This window comes from Chlorocebus sabaeus, chromosome 1 (genome assembly GCF_047675955.1).
Source record: "Chlorocebus sabaeus isolate Y175 chromosome 1, mChlSab1.0.hap1, whole genome shotgun sequence".
Taxonomy (NCBI): Eukaryota; Metazoa; Chordata; class Mammalia; order Primates; family Cercopithecidae; genus Chlorocebus; species Chlorocebus sabaeus.
Genome location: NC_132904.1, coordinates 33425161 through 33443179, shown reverse-complemented (window position 1 = coordinate 33443179; position 18019 = coordinate 33425161). Strand labels below are relative to the sequence as shown.

Below are 18019 nucleotides of genomic sequence, written 5' to 3'. Positions count from 1 at the left end.
TGGGGAATGCTCTTCTAGTTGTGCTACTGAACTGAACTTGGGTCTGCCCATCAGGTTCACCAAAGCCAAACACTTACATCAAGATTTGCAGTGAGAGAAAGTGAGACACTTATTTCAGGGTGCCAAGCAAGGAGAATTGGGCAGCTTGTGCTAAAGACCCAACCTCCTCTATAGCTTACATATAAGGGTTTTTAAAGGTGGGGAAATAAGGGGTTACAGGCAAAGGCATACATCAACACATGAAGTATGTACATTGGTTTGGCCTAAAAATGCAGGACATCTTGAAGTAGGGGCTTACTGAATCATAGGCGGATTCAAACAGTTTTTGATTTGCAGTTGGTTAACGAAGGAGAGCTTTGTGTAAAGACTTGGGGTCAGCAGAAAAGAATATTAGGTCTGTCCTATGGGCATGACTTCCTCCAGGCTACTCCGGAGGAAATTTAGAACAAAGAAATGTGGTTAGAGTTCAGTCTCCAGTTTCTTCTTATCCAAAGTCTGTGTACCAGCAGATCCATTTGGTGGCGGTCCAGGTTTCTGAAAAACAACTCAGGGCCATGTGTTAAGATGTTTTCTTTAGTTTCCGTGGGTGTTACAGGAAAGGGTTCTCGATCCAGACCCCAAGAGAAGGTTCTTGGATCTCATGCAAGAAAGACTTCAGGGTGAGTCCATTAAGTTAAAGTGAGTTTATTAAGAAATTAAAGGATTAAAAGAATGGCTACTCCATAGACAGAGCAGCCCTGAGGGCCATTGGTTGCCCATTTTTATGGTTATTTCTTAATTATGTGTTAAACAAGAAGTGGATTATTCCTGCCTCCCCTTTTAGGACCTTATAGGGTAACTTCCTGATGTTGCCATGGCATTTGTAAACTGTCATGGCTCTGGTGGTAGTGTAGCAGTGAGGATCATCAGAGGTCACTCTAGTGGCCATCTTGGTTTTGGTGGGGTTTAGCTGGCTTCCTTACTGCAACCTGTTTTATCAGTGAGGTCTTTATGACCTGTATTTTGTGTTGACCTCCTATCTCGTCCTGTGACTTTAGAATCCCTTAACCATCTGGGAATGCAGCCCAGTAGGTCTTAGTCCTATTTTCCCCAGCTTGTATTCAAGATGGAGTTGCTGTGGTTCACACACCTCTGACATAAGGAACCAAACATTTTATGACTTTAACTTCCTCGGCTATTATTTTAAGCTGTTATGACCTTTTGCTTATCAAGTTGCTCATTTACTTCTCAGGGCTAGCTGAATGCCTTGAATTTTCCTTGAGGAAACTTAAGATTTTCCTTTATTTCCAATCTGGGGGTGGAAAGCAGCAGACCCCAGAGAGGAATGCCTGTGCTGTCTCAGTTGTCAGATATTGTGGTCAGATTTATTAATGCCTTATTACTTATATAATTCTCTCAAATTGACCTTTTCAATTTTGTTTCACAACAGATGTCTGAAGAAATAAGTTTTCATTATCTTTAGAGGTAATGAGTGCCTCAAGCTGTAGTGATTATTAGACTCATAAATACATGCAAACTTTAAATAAAAATGACCCATAATAAGCTTCTATTCAGTGTTGGTGTGTATGCTGCTCTTTGAAATTCCTCAGTGGTAATCTGTTTGGAATGTGTATCTACTGTAATGTCACGGAAATTCAACAGTGGTCATATTGGGGCTTTGCAAGACAGTACTTGAGTGGGACCTTCCACAAAATCATTGACCAAAAAAAAAAAACACAAACACCAAGCAAGTCTCTTTTTGCTGAGATTCTGATAAGATCTGTTGTTGTTATGACACTTACTCCCTTTTTGGTAGTACAGAATTGGTATGTGAAACATTAACAGTTTTCTTTCAGGAAAATTAGAAGGAGAGTAGAGAAAGAGACATTAGGAATTCTTTTTTTTTTTTTTTTTTTTTTTTTTTTTTTAAAGACAGAGTCTTGCTCTGTTGCCCAGGCAATGCAGTAGTGTGATCTCAGCTCACTGCAACCTCTGCTTCCCAGATTCCAGCAATTCTTCTGCCTCAGCCTCCCAAGTAGCTGGGATTACAGGCACGTGCCACCACACCCAGCTAATTTTTGTTATTTTTGGTAGAGGCAAGGTTTCTCCATGTTGGCCAGGCTAGTCTCGAACTCCTGACCTCAGGTGATCTGCCCGCCTCGGCCTCCCAAAGTGCTGGGATTACAGTGTGAGCCACCACACCCAGCCAGGAATTTTTTTCGGCCTTGCCCATTTTTAACTCTCACAGCTTCTGTCTTAGTCCATTTCATGCTGCTATAACAGAATACCACAGACTAGCTAACCTTTTTATTTATTTGAGGCAGAATCTTTTTGCATCCCCCAGGCTGGAGTATAGTGGTACAATCATGGCTCATCATAGCCTCAATCTTCTGGGCTCAAGCAGTCCTCCTACTTCAGCCTGCAGAGTAACTGGGACTACAGGCCCATGCTACCATGAACATTTATAGTAGAGATGAGTTCTAACTGTGTTATCCAGGCTGATCTCAAACTCGTGGCCTCATGCAATCCTCCCGCCTCAGCATCCCAAAGTGCTGGCATTACTTGCAGGTGTGACCCACTGCACCCAGAGCAGTAATTTATAATGAACAAAAATTTATTGGCTCACTGTTCTGGAGGCTGAGAAGTCCAATATTAAATGGTCAGCATCTGAAAAGAGTTTTCTGTTTCCTGCTGTCCCATCCCATGACTGGCAAACTCAAGCGCTTGCTACATAGGCAAAAGGGGGCCAAACTTAGCCGTTTATAAGGAATTCACTCTAGAAATAACAACATTATTCTATTCATGAGGGCAGAGCAGTCATGGCCCAATCACTGGTGAAAGGTGCTACCTACCTCCTAATACTGTCACAATGACAATCACATTTAACATGGATTGGGCACACATTCAAATCATAGCAACTACAAATTCATTTTTTTTCCAAATGTATTCTTTTGAATGCATTCCTCTTAGTGTTTGTTTACTCTGTATCTCATTCCTCAATTTGAAAAGTGTTTGAAGGAAGATCATTGGGCTGAAGCATTTTCATACCATATTTGTTCACAGTGTCAGCGTAATAGAATGACATAGTAAATACTTGTTCACTAGGAAAGAGTATGAGAGAAAAGGCACTTAAGTGCAGTACCTCAGATTAAACCTAAAATTCGTCCCTCCTCCTGTATTGTGCTGACTAAAATCAGTAAGTTTCTGATTTTGTACTTTTGGGGAAAATATTAAACACACAACTTAAATATACAAATATTTATGAAGGATACTTGTGTGAAGAGGCACTGTGCTAATCTTTGCAGAGATATGGATATAGTTAGAATATAGTGTTTATGTATTCAGTGTTTAATATTTTAATAGATAAAGCTTGAATGGTAGGTTGTGGTTCTTTTTTTATTATTATACTTTATGTTCTAGGTACATGTGCACAATGTGCAGGTTTGTTACATATGTATACATGTGCCATGTTGGTGTGCAGCACCCATTAACTCGTCATTTACATTAGGTATATCTCCTAATGCTATCCCTCCCCCATGCCCCCACCCCACAACAGGCCCCTGTGTGTGATGTTCCCCTTTCTGTATCCAAGTAATCTCATTGTTCAATGAGTGAGAACATGCGGTGTTTGGTTTTCTGTTCTTGCAATAGTTCGCTGAGAATGATGGTTTCCAGCTGCATCCATGTTGCTACAAAGGACACGAACTCATCCTTTTTTATGACTGCCTAGTATTCCATGGTGTATATGTGCCACATTTTCTTAATCCAGTCTGTCAGTGGTGGACATTTGGGTTGGTTCCAAGTCTTTGCTATTGTGAATAGTGCCACAATAAACATATGTGTGCATGTGTCTTTATAGCAGCATGATTTATAATCCTTTGGGTATATACCCAGTAATGGGATGGCTGGGTCAAATGGTATTTCTAGTTCTAGATCCTTGAGGAATCGCCACACTGTCTTCCACAATGGTTGAACTAGTTTACAGTCAGACCAACAGTGTAAAAGTGTTCCTATTTCTCCACATCCTCTCCAGCACCTGTTCTTTCCTGACTTTTTAATGATCGCCATTCTAACTGGTGTGAGATGGTATCTCATTGTGGTTTTGATTTGCATTTCTCTGATGGCGAGTGATGATGAGCATTTTTTCATGTGTCTGTTGGCTGCATAAATATCTTCTTTTGAGAAGTGTCTGTTCATATCCTTTGCCCACTTTTTAATGGGGTTGTTTGTTTTTTTCTTGTAAATTTGTTTGAGTTCTTTGTAGGTTCTGGATTAGCCCTTTGTCAGATGAGTAGATTGCAAAAATTTTCTCCCATTCTGTAGGTTGCCTGTTCACTCTGATGGTAGTTTCTTTTGCTGTGCAGAAGCTCTTGAGTTTAATTAGATCCCATATGTCAATTTTGGCTTTTGTTGCCATTGCTTTTGGTGTGTTAGACATGAAGTCCTTGCCCATGCCTATGTCCTGAATGGTATTGCCTAGGTTTTCTTCTAGGGTTTTTATGGTTTTAGGTCTAACAGTTAAGTCTCTAATCCATCTTGTATTAATTTTTGTATAAGAAGTAAGGAAGGTTCCAGTTTCAGTTGTCTACTTATTGCTAGCCAATTTTCCCAGCACCATTTATTAAATAGGGAATCGTTTCCCCATTTCTTGTTTTTGTCAGGTTTGTCAAAGATCAGATGGTTGTAGATGTGTGGTATTATTTCTGAGGGCTCTGTTCTGTTCCATTGGTCTATATCTCTGTTTTGGTACCAGTACCATGCTGTTTTGGTTACTGTAGCCTTGTAGTATAGTTTGAAGTCAGGTAGCGTGATGCCTCCAGCTTTGTTCTTTTGATTTAGGATTGTCTTGGCAATGCGGGCTCTTTTTTGGTTCCATGTGAACTTTAAAGCAGTTTTTTCCAATTCTTTGAGGAAACTCATTGGTAGCTTAATGAGGATGGCATTGGATCTATAAACTACCTTGGGCAGTATGGCCATTTTCATGATATTGATTCTTCCTGTCCATGGGCATGGGATGTTCTTCCATTTGTTTGTGTCCTCTTTTATTTCACTGAGCAGTGGTTTGTAGTTCTCCTTGAAGAGGTCCTTCTCATCTCTTGTAAGTTGGATTCTTAGGTATTTTATTCTCTTTGAAGCTATTGTGAATGGGCGTTCATTCATGATTTGGCTCTCTGTTCGTCTGTTATTGGTGTATAGGAATGCCTGTGATTTTTGCACATTGATTTTGTACGCTGAGACTTTGCTGAAGTTGCTTATCAGCTTAAGGAGATTTTGGGCTGACACAGTGGGGCTTTCTAAATAGACAATTATGTCATCTGCAAACAGGGACAATTTGACTTCTTCTTTTCCTAATTGAATACCCTTTATTTCTTTCTCTTGCCTGATTGCACTGGCCAGAATTTCCAACACTTTGTCGAATAGGAGTGGTTAGAGAGGGCATCACTGTCTTGTGCAAGTTTTTAAGGGGAATGCTTCCAGTTTTTGCCCATTCAGTGTGACATTGGCTATGGGTTCGTTATGAATAGCTCTTATTATTTTGAGATACGTTCCATCAATACCGAATTATTTGAGAGTTTTTAGCATGAAGGGTTGTTGAATTTTGTCAAAGGCCTTTTCTGCATCTATTGAGATAATCATGTGGTTTTTGTCTTTGGTTTTGTTTATATGCTGGATTACATTTATTGATTTGCGTATGTTGAACCAGCCTTGCATCCCAGGGATGAAGCCCACTTGATCATGGTGGATAAGTTTTTTGATGTGCTGCTGGATTCGGTTTGCCCGTATTTTATTGAGGATTTTTGCATTGATGTTCATCAGGGATATTGGTCTAAAATTCTCTTTTTTTGTTGTGTCGGTTGTGGTTCTCTATTGTAGTACTTTACTTTTAAGGATAAAGAGTTTCACTGTAATTCATTATGCATTAGTTGGCCATTTAAAATTCATGAGCTGGGGAATGACATGGTCAGAGTTATGTTAAGATGAGTGACTTTGAAGCAGGTAAGATGGATTGGAAAGCTGTTAGAAGATGATTGCTGGGGACTAGGTAGGAGCTAATGGTCTGAACTAGGGTTGATATTGAGAATAGAAAGTAAATTATGTAAGTAGAATCTGTAGATTTGGCAGTTCATGGGAGGAGGGAAAGGGGGGTTACCCTAATATTGATAGTCTGGATTATTAGGAAAATTTTTCCCCTCATCCATTCATTTAGCATTTATTGAACATGGAGTTATTTTTAAACGGAGTTATTTTTTAACAGAGCAAGGAATTCAGCAGGAGGAGAAACAAATTTTAGTGTCTGGATAATATATTGGATATCGAATATATTAAACTTATTGTGCTGACAAGAAAGCTTCCAGAAAGTATTTCAAACTTTGGTTCTAGAATTCAGGAAAGTTTGAAGCTAGAGATAGAGAGCTAGCATCCTATTGATGGTACTAAAACTCATCTATTAATACGTAGAGGAAACCTCAATTACCACATTGATAAATCAAGTAATATTAGCCTATTTGGGGATTTTTGTGTAATCAGATTTGCCCAGAGTCCTTTTCATGGTTTATTGTTACTTCTTATATATAGTTTATATTTTATATATCAAAACAGCACAATCACAAGTGTGTACTAAAGGATTAATGTATGTAGACAGTTTACCATAAAACTCTTATGTGTTTACTGTAAAGAAATCTCATTTCATTTCAACTTTATATGTTGTGTAGCCAACAGAAAATATCATTTGGAGCTAATGAATATGTAATTTTCACAAGGTGGATGGATTACTTGAGTCCTAGAGTTGGAGACCAGCCTGGGCAATATGGAAACCTCATCTCTACAAAAAATACAAAAATTAGCCAGCTACCCGGGAGGCTGAGGTGGGAGGATCGCTTGATCCTGGGAGGCAGAAGTTGCAGTGAGCCAGGATCACTCCATTACACTCCAGCCCGGATGACACAGAGAGATCCCATCTCAAAAAATATATATATATATATAAAATTTTCAGTGAAACCTTTTAGAAGTTGGTAGAATTTTCACACTGCATTGTATGAAGCTATTTTCATAATTTTACGTGCTTCATTTCTTAGTTGAAAAACATTTGTTTCTGTGTAAACTTATCAGTGGATATCATCATTAGTGTTAAGGTGAAGCCTGATACAAATTATGCCCCTCTTTTTTAAAAAAAAAAAAAAAGGTCAACAGATTAAACTACCACTGGCATATTGTTCACATTTCATCAGTGTCTTCATCTGTGACATCATATGATGTTAGTACAAACAATGGAATGAATAAGTTGACATTTATGATTAGTGAATGGAAGGTATCAAATACCAAAAAATTTTTGACTTGAAACACGTAGTTTTCATTGTGGTGTTCTAGGTTAATGGATTTTTTCCCCTCTTTTTGGTGTACGTACTTGGAAGGACGCATCTGTCACAGGAACATTTTTGCAAAGCACTTATCTTCTGACTTGCCCATGAATTCCATGTTTAAGCAGTCAAGGCTAACAGTGTGCTTCTCAAATTTTAGCACGCGTAACAGTTGCTTGGAGAGCTTGGTGAAACACAGATTCTGGAATCCTCCCTCTGAAGATTTGAGGTGAGGCCCAAGAATTGATATTTGTAACAAGCTCTCTGATGATGCTGATGCTGCAGTTCTGAGGACCACATTTTGAGTAGCACTGAGGTGACACATTGTGACAGTCACTCTAGAATTAGTAATTTAGAAAGCACTTAGACTTAATATGTAGAGAGTGTTTGAAATCAAAATAAAATATTTCATATTGGACAGCCCATTGCCAAAAAATCTCAGCTGATGAGAATTAAGATTTCATAGCTAAAAGTGTTACTTATCCTTGAAATAGTCAGAAAACAGATAACACATACCAATCCTGATGAAATATTTTATCAGTTCCTGTATTTCTTTTGTAGTACCATGTATGATCCCCTATTTTTGTATTAAGAGAGTTTCTTAATCTACTTTTGTGGTAGTTTTTCTTATTCTCAATGAATGATATGGTAATTTAAAGAATTTAAGTTTATGTAATTGAAAAGTTTCCCCCAAATTTGAGGAAATTACTTAGATCATATAGTTATAGGTGTCAAGTCATTTCAGAGTAGTAAAATGGCAGTTTACTGAAATTTTGGAAATAGATGTCTTTGTATAATGAAGAATCACACAGATACTATCACTCTCAGTATTTTTAATATTGTGACATATTTATGGTATTTTAATTTTGGATGCACTTCGGGTTTCTACTCAGCAATGCTTAGTCTTTTAAAATGTTTTGAAGTTATTAAAGTTGGCAAATGTGCTTGAAAGTAATAAAACAATTTCCATAAACTAGTGTGTAATTCAAGCTTTTCACTAATTCATATTAATTTTTTCATTAATTTTCTGTGTTTTTTGTTGTACTTATCTTTCTATTAATATTGGAAGAAATTCCTTATTTATCCTTTATGGTTTAGAAAGATTTGCTAAATTCTTTTTAAAAAATTTAAACATGTCTGAAGATGTTTTTCTATTGAGATATTGTCAACATAAAACAAAAAATGCACAGATCTTAAGTGTTAAGTTTGGTGAGTTTGATATCATGTAAACACCACCCCAAATAAGATATAGAACATTTCTGTTCCTCCAGCAAGTTCCCTCATGCCCCTCTTTCTTAATTTCCACTACCTATTCTTACCTGGAAACCGACTTTCTGGTTTCTATCACCACAGATTAAATGTACCTAAATTGGGATTTCATGTTCATGTAATCATACAGTATGTACTTTTTATTCTTTCTTCTTTTACTTAACAGATATTCTAGATTTTCATTTATGTTATTGAGTGTGTCATGATTTGTTCTTTTTTAATTGTTGAGTAATATTTCTTTTCTATGGATTTAATGAAAGGTATTTACCTATTCTGCAGTTGATAGACATTTATGGTTCCAGTTTTTAAATAAGACTGTTACGAATAAGACTGTTAATCTATTCTTTTATGAATCTTTTTGTGAATTTGTGATTTTCATTTTTATTGATCATAGAGTAGATGTATATGTAACTTTATAAGCAATTGCCAAATTGTTTCCTGTCAGCAGTATATGAGAATTCTGGTTATTTCATATCTTATCAACACTTGGTGTTATCAGTATTTTTTTTTTCTTTTTTCTTCTTTCTCTCTTCTTTTTTTTTTTTTTTTTTTTTTTTTTGAGACAGAGGCTTGCTCTGTCCCTCAGGCTGGAGTGCAGTGGCACGATTTCCACTCACTGCAACCTCTACCTCCCCTGTTCAAGCAATTCTTGTGCCTCTGCCTCCTGGGTAGCTGGGACTACAGGTGCGTGCCACTGCACCTGGCTACTTTTTGTATTTTTAGTAAAGACTGGGTTTCACCACGTTGTCCAAGCTAGTCTCAAATTCCTGACCTCAGGTGATCTGCCCGCCTTGGCCTCGCAAAGTGCTGGGACCAGCCAGTCATTTTTATTTTAGCCATTCTTTTAGGTATGTAATAATATCTCATTGTGATTTTAATTTGCATTTTCCTAATAACTAATAAAAAAGTTCATGTACACATTGTTCATCAGTTTTCTTTGAAAAAGTATCTGTTCAATTTTATTCATCTGGTTTTTAATTAGTTTTGTCTTTTTATCATTTATTTATAGGTTTTTATTCATGTATTCTGATACAGTTCCTTTGTTAGAAACATATACAGCCAGTATTTTCTTCCAGTCTATGGCTTGTTTATTCATTTTCTTAGTGGTATTTTGATGAGCAGAAAGTTTTAAAATTCGACGTTCAGTTTATCAATTTTGTGTTACACAGTTTATGCTTTTTATTTTCTGTCAAAGCACTCTTTGCCTACCCTAAGCGGCAAAGATATTCCCTTGCGTTGCCTTTATGGATTACTTTTACATGTATAATTCATTCTGAATTAATTTTGGTTTATGGAATAAGAGGGATTGAGGTTATTTTTTTCCCCACAGGGATATCCAGTTGTTTAGGAACCATTTCTTACATACTTTCCTTTCCTCATTGAGTTGCTCTAGCAGCTTTGTTGAAAGTCAATTGACCATATATGTATGGTCTGTTTCTTGGCTATCTTTATGCTTTATGCGGGTACTACAGTGTTGATTACTGCTGAAATTTTGATAGGGATTGCATTAATATATCAGTTTAGGGAAAATGGACAAGCAGCTTCCCATCCATGAACATGTTACTTCTTCCGTTTGTTTAGGCCTTTGATTTCTCTTAGTGGTGCTTTGTGCTTCTCAGTGTAGAAGTCTTACATATACTCTATTTGGCTTATTCCAAAGCATTTTTTGTGCTGTTGTTAATGATGATTTCTTAAAATTTTCTTCTCTGTTTGTTGCAAGATTTGCTGATTTGTTAATTTTGAGTCTGTTGCTTCCAAGACACTAAGTTTTTCAACCCCAGCAAAATGCATTTCAGTTTAGTACTGAAAGAACATGGAAGTCAGTTAAAATAAATACACTTTGCAACATTAAATTTATAACATACCTATTCTGTTAATTAAGGGGTATCAGGATTCTCTCTACTTGATTGATGAATGTTGTTGTCCTCAGAGCTCCCTGTTTGATTCAGCTGGCATTTTTTGAGTCTATAAGGAAGTCCATGCTTTTTTTTTTTTTTTTTAAATGGCTGTTCCTGGTTCCTTAATTAGATAGTAAGCCCCTAGAATATACAGTGCTTTAGATTACATCTGTCTTTTATTTGATAAGTGAATGAATGAATTGGGACTAGCTTTGGGCTCTCAAGGGTAGGAAGGTTTTTGGCTAGTGGAGAGTAAAAGAAGTTAAGGGCAAGAAATAAGATTTGACAACAGAAGGAAAATGACTGTGGTCTTTTAGGGTCATAATGAGTCTACCTTCCACAGGATAGCTCAGATTTAGAAATAGTAAGAACAAAATTAACATACACTTTGAGATCAGAAACCCTTTAAACCTAGGATTAGGGGCTTGTTTTCCCATTGGCAATAGAGAAAAATTTCGTATTTTTAAGAATGTGTGTAATGACACCATTTTATGAGTAGCCCTTGTAATTAAAACTTCTACTTAACACATTCTAGTGTCTTGCATTCCAATTGTAAATCATAGATATATTTGGACTGTGTTTTAATTTCTCATAGCTGTAAAAGCAAACTATCAGAAACTTGGGTGGTTTCAAATATTTATTCTTTTATAGTTCTGAAGAAGTCCAAAATAATTATAACCAGGCTGAGTTCAAAGTGTTGGCAGCGCTGCACTCCCTCTGGAGGATCTGATGGAGAATCCATTGCTTGTCTTTTCCAGCTTCTGGAGGCTGCAGGCATTCCTTGGCTTGTGGCCACTTTACTCCAGTCTTCAAGGGCAGCATTTCAGACCTCTCTCTGCACTGTCTTCACATCACCTTCTCTTCTGTGTGTCAGCTCTCTCTCTGCCTCTTTCTTCTAAGAACACTTTGAATACATTTAGGGTCCAACCAGATAATCCAGCAAAATCTTCCCATTTCATGAAGTACAATGTAATCATATCTGTGAACTTCCTTTTTCCAAATAAAGTAACATTTACAGGTACCAGATATTGGGACGTGATATATTTGGGGGCCATTATCAGCCTACCACAGACAGTTATTCCTTTTCTTAGACCTTCACTTTGCTCTGAAAGTTGCTGTCAAAACACATTGGACTAAGGCTTTAAAGCATCCCAAATTATATACTTATTTTCTTGCTATATTTGTAATTTTTTAATGGAGTGTACCCATTAAATAAATGTCATGGAATCTGAATAGACTTAAAGCCTCAGATGGTGAGCCTGTTGTTTCAGTTACTAATCAGAAAAATATCAAATTAGGGAAAGAGATTGAATTGTACTTTCACTATCATAGGACTGATTTGTGACTCATAATAAAATTTAGTAGTATTTTTTAGTTTAGGGCATCCAGGAATTAATTCCTGGTTTTATAGGGCTTTCTTGGTTAGACTTGTACATGATCAGGCCTAACCTCTTCTATTCATTGTACCAAGTAGACTTCCTTTATTGGCCCATGAGAAATTACCTACCTGTTGATCTTTACTCCTACTCTATAGCTACAAATTTAGAACAAGTTCTCCAGGGCCTTAATGCTTGTGACATACTGAAATTAAGAGTTTTCCCATGTAAATGTATCATAAATGTATCGTGGCTTATTTGAATATGTTACATATAATAACATTTAGTTATACTAAGCTTGTTAGACAAACCTTTGTGTAGTGTTAGAGGAATGGGTCAGCTAGAGAACTTTAATGCAGCCAACTCCACTTTGGCTTAGGGATATTGCTTGAATATCCCAACTTTAGAGATTGCCAAAACCTCAGTATAGAAATAACTTTTATGAGCATCATTTAATAAATCATGGGCAAAGAAGATGAAACAATAAAACCTTAGTTTCCTTTTCTTCAGTACTTATATTAGTTTAAATATCTAAATGTTGATAACTGATAGATTTAATAGGAAGAGAAGTAGTTTGCCAAAGGGAAAATGGAAGCCTATTCCTCGTTGTCTGCCCTAGAATCTTTCTCCCAGCCTATATAATGTTTACCAGGTTGTTCTGTGTAACCAAATACCAGAATAGCATTTGCTGTGCTGGAGAGCATCTTCAGCAGTGTGGAGAAGTTCATCCTGAAAATGAATCTATTTTTAAAATAGTCTGTGATTTAATTAAAACTTACATACTTTACAAATTCTAGATTGAGAATTGAAGACATTTTGCTTCATGGTACTTGACACAATTTACTGAGTGACTTCGGCCTTAGCAATTTAGATAATAAATGACAAGGTACTTGCAATTTTTTTTTGTGCTCCTGATAATGTTTGCAAGGCAGTCAATGAAATAATTGAAATTATTGTACCATTAATTGAGGAATATATGAACCAGCCACACTGATGAGTCATGAAATGTACATATGGTTATTTGCCTGTTTTATTGTAAAAACTTGGAAAAAAGAGTAAGACATTAAAAAAAAACTATTCTGCATTAAAAGGACATTCCTAAGTTGCCTTTTTGAAATTAAAGTATAAAACTGTCAAAGTAATTATTGGATAAATACTATCTTTTAACGATAGATTCATTTTCTACACACCACTAAGGATCCTCTCTAGCACAGCAAATGCTATTCTGATATTTGGTGTCACAGAAGAACCTGGTAAGCATCATACAGGCTGGGAGTTCCTTATTTACTTGAAAGTAAGAAAATTTACATATCTGAATATGTGCTATTGTTACCCCCAGATTGTTTCACTGAAATGTCTTTAAATTTATATAATCTTTTCCCATTTGTTGGGAGATTGCTGAAAAGCAAATGACATATTGATCCTTTCAGAACTGTTAGATGAAAAGAAAAGGGAGAATCACAGAGAACATAGAAGAAAAGGAAGGAAGGAGATAGGAGAAGTGATAAGTGATCCTACTGGATAACTATTTAGTGAGCTACATGTACATCAGTATTTTCGAATTTATGAATTGGCATAAAGCTTCCTGTTTTTGACCTAGTAGTATAAAGAAGTTACTGCATATTGAAAACAAAAATTTTTAGACTTTTTAGAAAATTCACATAAGAAAGATTCTTTAATGAATTAATTTACATCTAAGTGTTTGAGTTCTTTAAAGTTATTTCTTACAAATCTGGCCTAGAATAACCAGTTATTAATAAAAATGTATGCTTGGGGATTTATAACTTTATAATCTTCAGGGCTGGGGAAGAAGATGAAAGTTGTCATGTTTATAATTAGATATATTTTTATTTAAAATTATGATTGTATAATTTCATAAGAAAGACCTAGTGGTCCATTGTATAATGCTATCTATAGGTAAGCACATTGTGTAAGGAAAGCTTCATACTCTGCCTAGTTTGTGCTCTTCCTGTTTCATGTCCTGCTCGTCTGCGCATACCTGTTGCTATTTGTGTTAGTCATCCTCTCTAGGTAAATTGTCCATGAGACCAAGGATTCCATGAACAAATTATCCAGAAAATGCTGTCTTTGCACGTTGTGACAGATCATGTCACTGGTGGATTTATAGCTACTCCAGTGGTCTAATTAACCTGGCAGTTGTCTCCTGTGTCCAACACTGTTGTCTCATTGCCTTGGCATTTAGTTTTCATCTTCTCATTACCTTCTTAACTAAAGCTCAGATTTACAATTTTTTTTTAAATGTAACCCCCTCAGCTGTCTCTACTCACTCCCTCCCACCCTTATTTTTGATTGGCAGTATCATCCAGATAAACAAAGTACAGATGTATCAGCAGGAACAGTGAAGGAATGTGTACAGAAGTTCATCGAAATTGATCAAGCGTGGAAAATTCTAGGAAATGAAGAGACAAAAAGAGAGTATGACTTGCAGCGGTATGGTAGGTACTTGTGTTGAGGAGCCACAGCACATCGGCAACTCTTAGAAGCACGCTCTGCAGCCGTTCCTGGGGAGCATTTTCCAGCATATGCTCCAAGTGTTGTTGCCTTTATTCCTCCCCTCCATCACTGTTTTTAATTATGCCCTATTATTAGCAGTGATTATTGTGTATCCATTGAGAAGTTAAGAAAACTACTAGGATGTGGCTTCTTGTGAAGCCTTGAAAGCTATTTTTTATTACATTTGAAAACTGTTTAATTACACATTCCTAATTAATATGCTTTATGTGTATAAAAACTTTTTTATTAAAATAAATATGTATGGATTACTATTTTAATTATAGTACTTTGAAGACTATACAGTATAAATGATAATCCAAATGAAGATACTATATATAAGATGACATAATAAAGCACCCTGCTATCTTTGAGCTCATTTTAGGCTGAGTTTCATGATTATCTTCAGGATAAACTATTCCTTATGATTGGTATAAATGATATTTTAGGAATGCAGATTACCTAAGCAATTTTAAAAGTCATTTCTTTTATGCTTTTTAGAAAATAACTTCTTAAAACAGTGACAAGCTGTTGTGAGAAAGAAAGAGAGAAATGTAGGTCAGGTTTGTCACACATAGACTGCAGTTACACAAAGTGATAGGCTGTCTTTCAGCACTGGCCTAGGGACAGGAGTCCCTCAGCCTTGTGTTTGAACCTTCAATATGCACTCCACATGCTAATGGGAGGAGTCAATAATCAGTTACAGCCCGAGGGGAAAACACTCAATCGCTCTCTCCAATAGCACATCAGGCTCAGCATTGACTAGGATGTGTTGATAAAAGCTGACTGTCTCTGTAGTTGCTTATTGAATCCCCTCCTATGCCCTACAGTAGCACACCATCAGATCTCACAAGATGATTTTGAGGCTTTGTTAGCACTAAGGTTATCAAAATTTGATTTGAGAAGCAAGCCTTTATTTTTAAAACACAACATTATAAGATGAGGCCAGTGACATTTGCAAGACATCCCTATTTATTTTCAGAGGGATTTCTACCAAAAAGAATTGTTTCTTAAAGGCTGTATGTGATACTTTTGTGTGGAAAGACTTGAACTGTTTATGTACTGGAGTATTTGTTTGTAAGAGTGACTTATTTATAGTAGTAATCAGCTCTAAGGCCGTACTACTTTTTAAAAGACTGATGAGCTTAATTTTTTCTTAAATATTAAGAACCTGATGAGTGTACCTTTGCAAATAATTTGGATTAATTTTCAAAAATGGCTTCAATATTGGGTTCTTTTGCTGGGTGCATAATGAACATCTGTCTAATGTATTTATTTTTTAAGTGTGTTTGTACTTCTTGCAAAAGAGTGTAGAAATGGCTTCATTTGATAAGTTCTACCCGTAGGTGTCTTTTTAACCTTGGTTCACATAATTTCTATGAAATAATTGAAACTAATGCACATGAATGTGTTGTGTGTTAGAAATGTATGTTCCTAAAGCCACTACGCTCTACTGGAGATGATGATTCTTTCATGTGTTTTTGCACATCTTTACTAGTCTCTAGTATATCGGATGCCAGTTTGCTTGAGATAAGAATAATTCACACAACATTGTACCCTAAAGAGTATAGGGTATATACTTTCAATGTCACTCTACATTTTTGCCACTGCACAGCCTATGTACTATTAAGAACATATTAGTGAAGTTGACTAGAAGCCTGCTTTCTAAAGAGAAAGAGGTAGGGAGGGATCACGAATCATAAAAATATTTTCTCAAGAAGCTACAGGGTGGGGTAGGCCAGAAACAGAAAGAAATAGGAAACCAGGTTAAAAGTGAGCATAGAATTGCATGAAGGAAGGTTTGAGAGATGTCAGAAGACAAATAATCACCATATTCATGACTTTTTCATTGTCTTCGAAAGGTCCTTAGAACTGTGGATTTCTTTTGAGCTTTGAGTCCTACTTTTAAGCTCTTAATGGAAGCACCTGTGGCCTGCTGTGTCACAGGGTACTCCTGTAGGTCATAGATGAGGTCACAGTGAAGTTTAGACCAACTAAATACTGTGAGAGTTGGACCTGATTAATGATTCAGATAAATAGTTTGGAATTTATACAATATCAGTTTGCTCTGCAAGTTTTTCAGGCAGCATATTACTGAATTTAGCTGTTCTAGAAGGACAGCTTTTCGTGACACTTTAGTACCTCAGATTTAAGTACTAAGTATTTCGTCCTTTACCAGAGGCTCCAGATACTGAGATGACTTTGTTTCAATTTTAAATGGAGATTGACTTACTGTTTAGGTAAGAAGAGTATCCAAATATAATTGCTATTTTTAAGCCTTTCATACCAGAGCTATTTTTCAAAACTCTTGCAATAAACCTACTTTCATATTGTTACTTCTTTTGAATACTCTTATTAATTTTTTCTTCTTGACTCAGCTTCAGTAAAATGACTCCTCAAAAAAAAGGAAATGAACTTGAACTTCTCTAACAGTGATGATTTAGGTTTGCTGGAAGCAAAACCTTTGACAGTAATAATTTGTTAAAGACCAGGATAGGTTACCGAGAGAGAGAGTTTGTTATAACCAGGTCAAAGCACTCTTTTTTTCTGTGTCACCCCCTGGAGACATGGAAATAGCTTTGTTATACAGAACTCTTTTTACGTGTGGTGATAGTTCATTGTAAACCTTTCTTTTCATAGGGTGTGCTTTAAATATGTTTGTTTCCTGCCCACCATTAATTTGCAGTGTAAAATAAAATTGAGCTCTGTAATACTTGAGAAGGAGGTAGGAAATGCTTTATTAGCTGATCTTGAATGCTTTCTCATGTTTCACAGCTCCATGTTGGTGCTCTGTCTTAAGGAAAGCCTCATCAATATCGCCCACAGCCATATTTATCTAAAAGATAATTTAAAGGGACACTTCACATCCGTATTTCTTTGCTTCTCAAAAGAAATGATCAAATGTGTTCTTTCCAATAAAGAAGAAGTAATACTCCAGGACAGATAACCTAAAGTATTGCACATATGTTTTTTTCTCCCTCATTCCTACTTCTATATGCTTAGTTGACATTTTAGGGTAATGTTGGCCAGGCTGAAGAAAAGTAAATTTAAGAAAAAGATGAGTAATAATTAGTTCCCAGAGATTATATATTTTGAAAGTAATGTTAACTAGTGAATTTAATCAATTAGTTCTAGTTGGCATATTTACCTTATTGCTTCTGAGGATGCCTCCAAAGGCTGCTTCCAGTGTTCCCCAGAAAGGCATGTAGTTATTCAAGATTAGGCTTTGCATTTCAACCAGATGAGCACTTTGGAAAACCCTTTCAGGATTTATAAAATGTTCACATGAATAATACCTGTTGAGTAGATTTTGTTGCCTTTGTAAATCTTGTGGGGAGTGGTCCTTATATATTAAGCACATTAAAAACACATCAGAATTATATCATGGGAAAATAATGGTTGTCATGATTCAGTAGCTTTGTAATGTGAAAGTCACAGATCCCTGATGTCTTAGTGGCTCTATAGAGTGACACAGCTTATGAGTTAAGTACTTCTCTGTCATCTGAAGAGTAGCAAACCTTCAAATACAGTTAATCAGATTAAATAATGTTTAAAAGAATAGATTGTGTTTGGAATCCTTGCTGATACATTATTTTATATTAGGATATATCTTAGTACTCTGTTAGTG

At 36.2% G+C, this 18019-nt stretch overlaps 1 protein-coding gene across 6 annotated transcripts in view; it reads left to right on the top strand.

The window, feature by feature from the left end:
- DNAJC24 (DnaJ heat shock protein family (Hsp40) member C24) overlaps positions 1–18019 on the top strand; it is a 60709-nt gene that overhangs the window by 23215 nt on the left and 19475 nt on the right. For all 6 annotated transcript variants that reach the window (XM_008003076.3, XM_008003061.3, XM_008003057.3 and 3 more), the window contains exon 3: positions 14198–14336. In XM_008003076.3, the coding sequence (XP_008001267.1) occupies positions 14198–14336 (139 nt within the window). The remainder of the gene's footprint in view (positions 1–14197; positions 14337–18019) is intronic.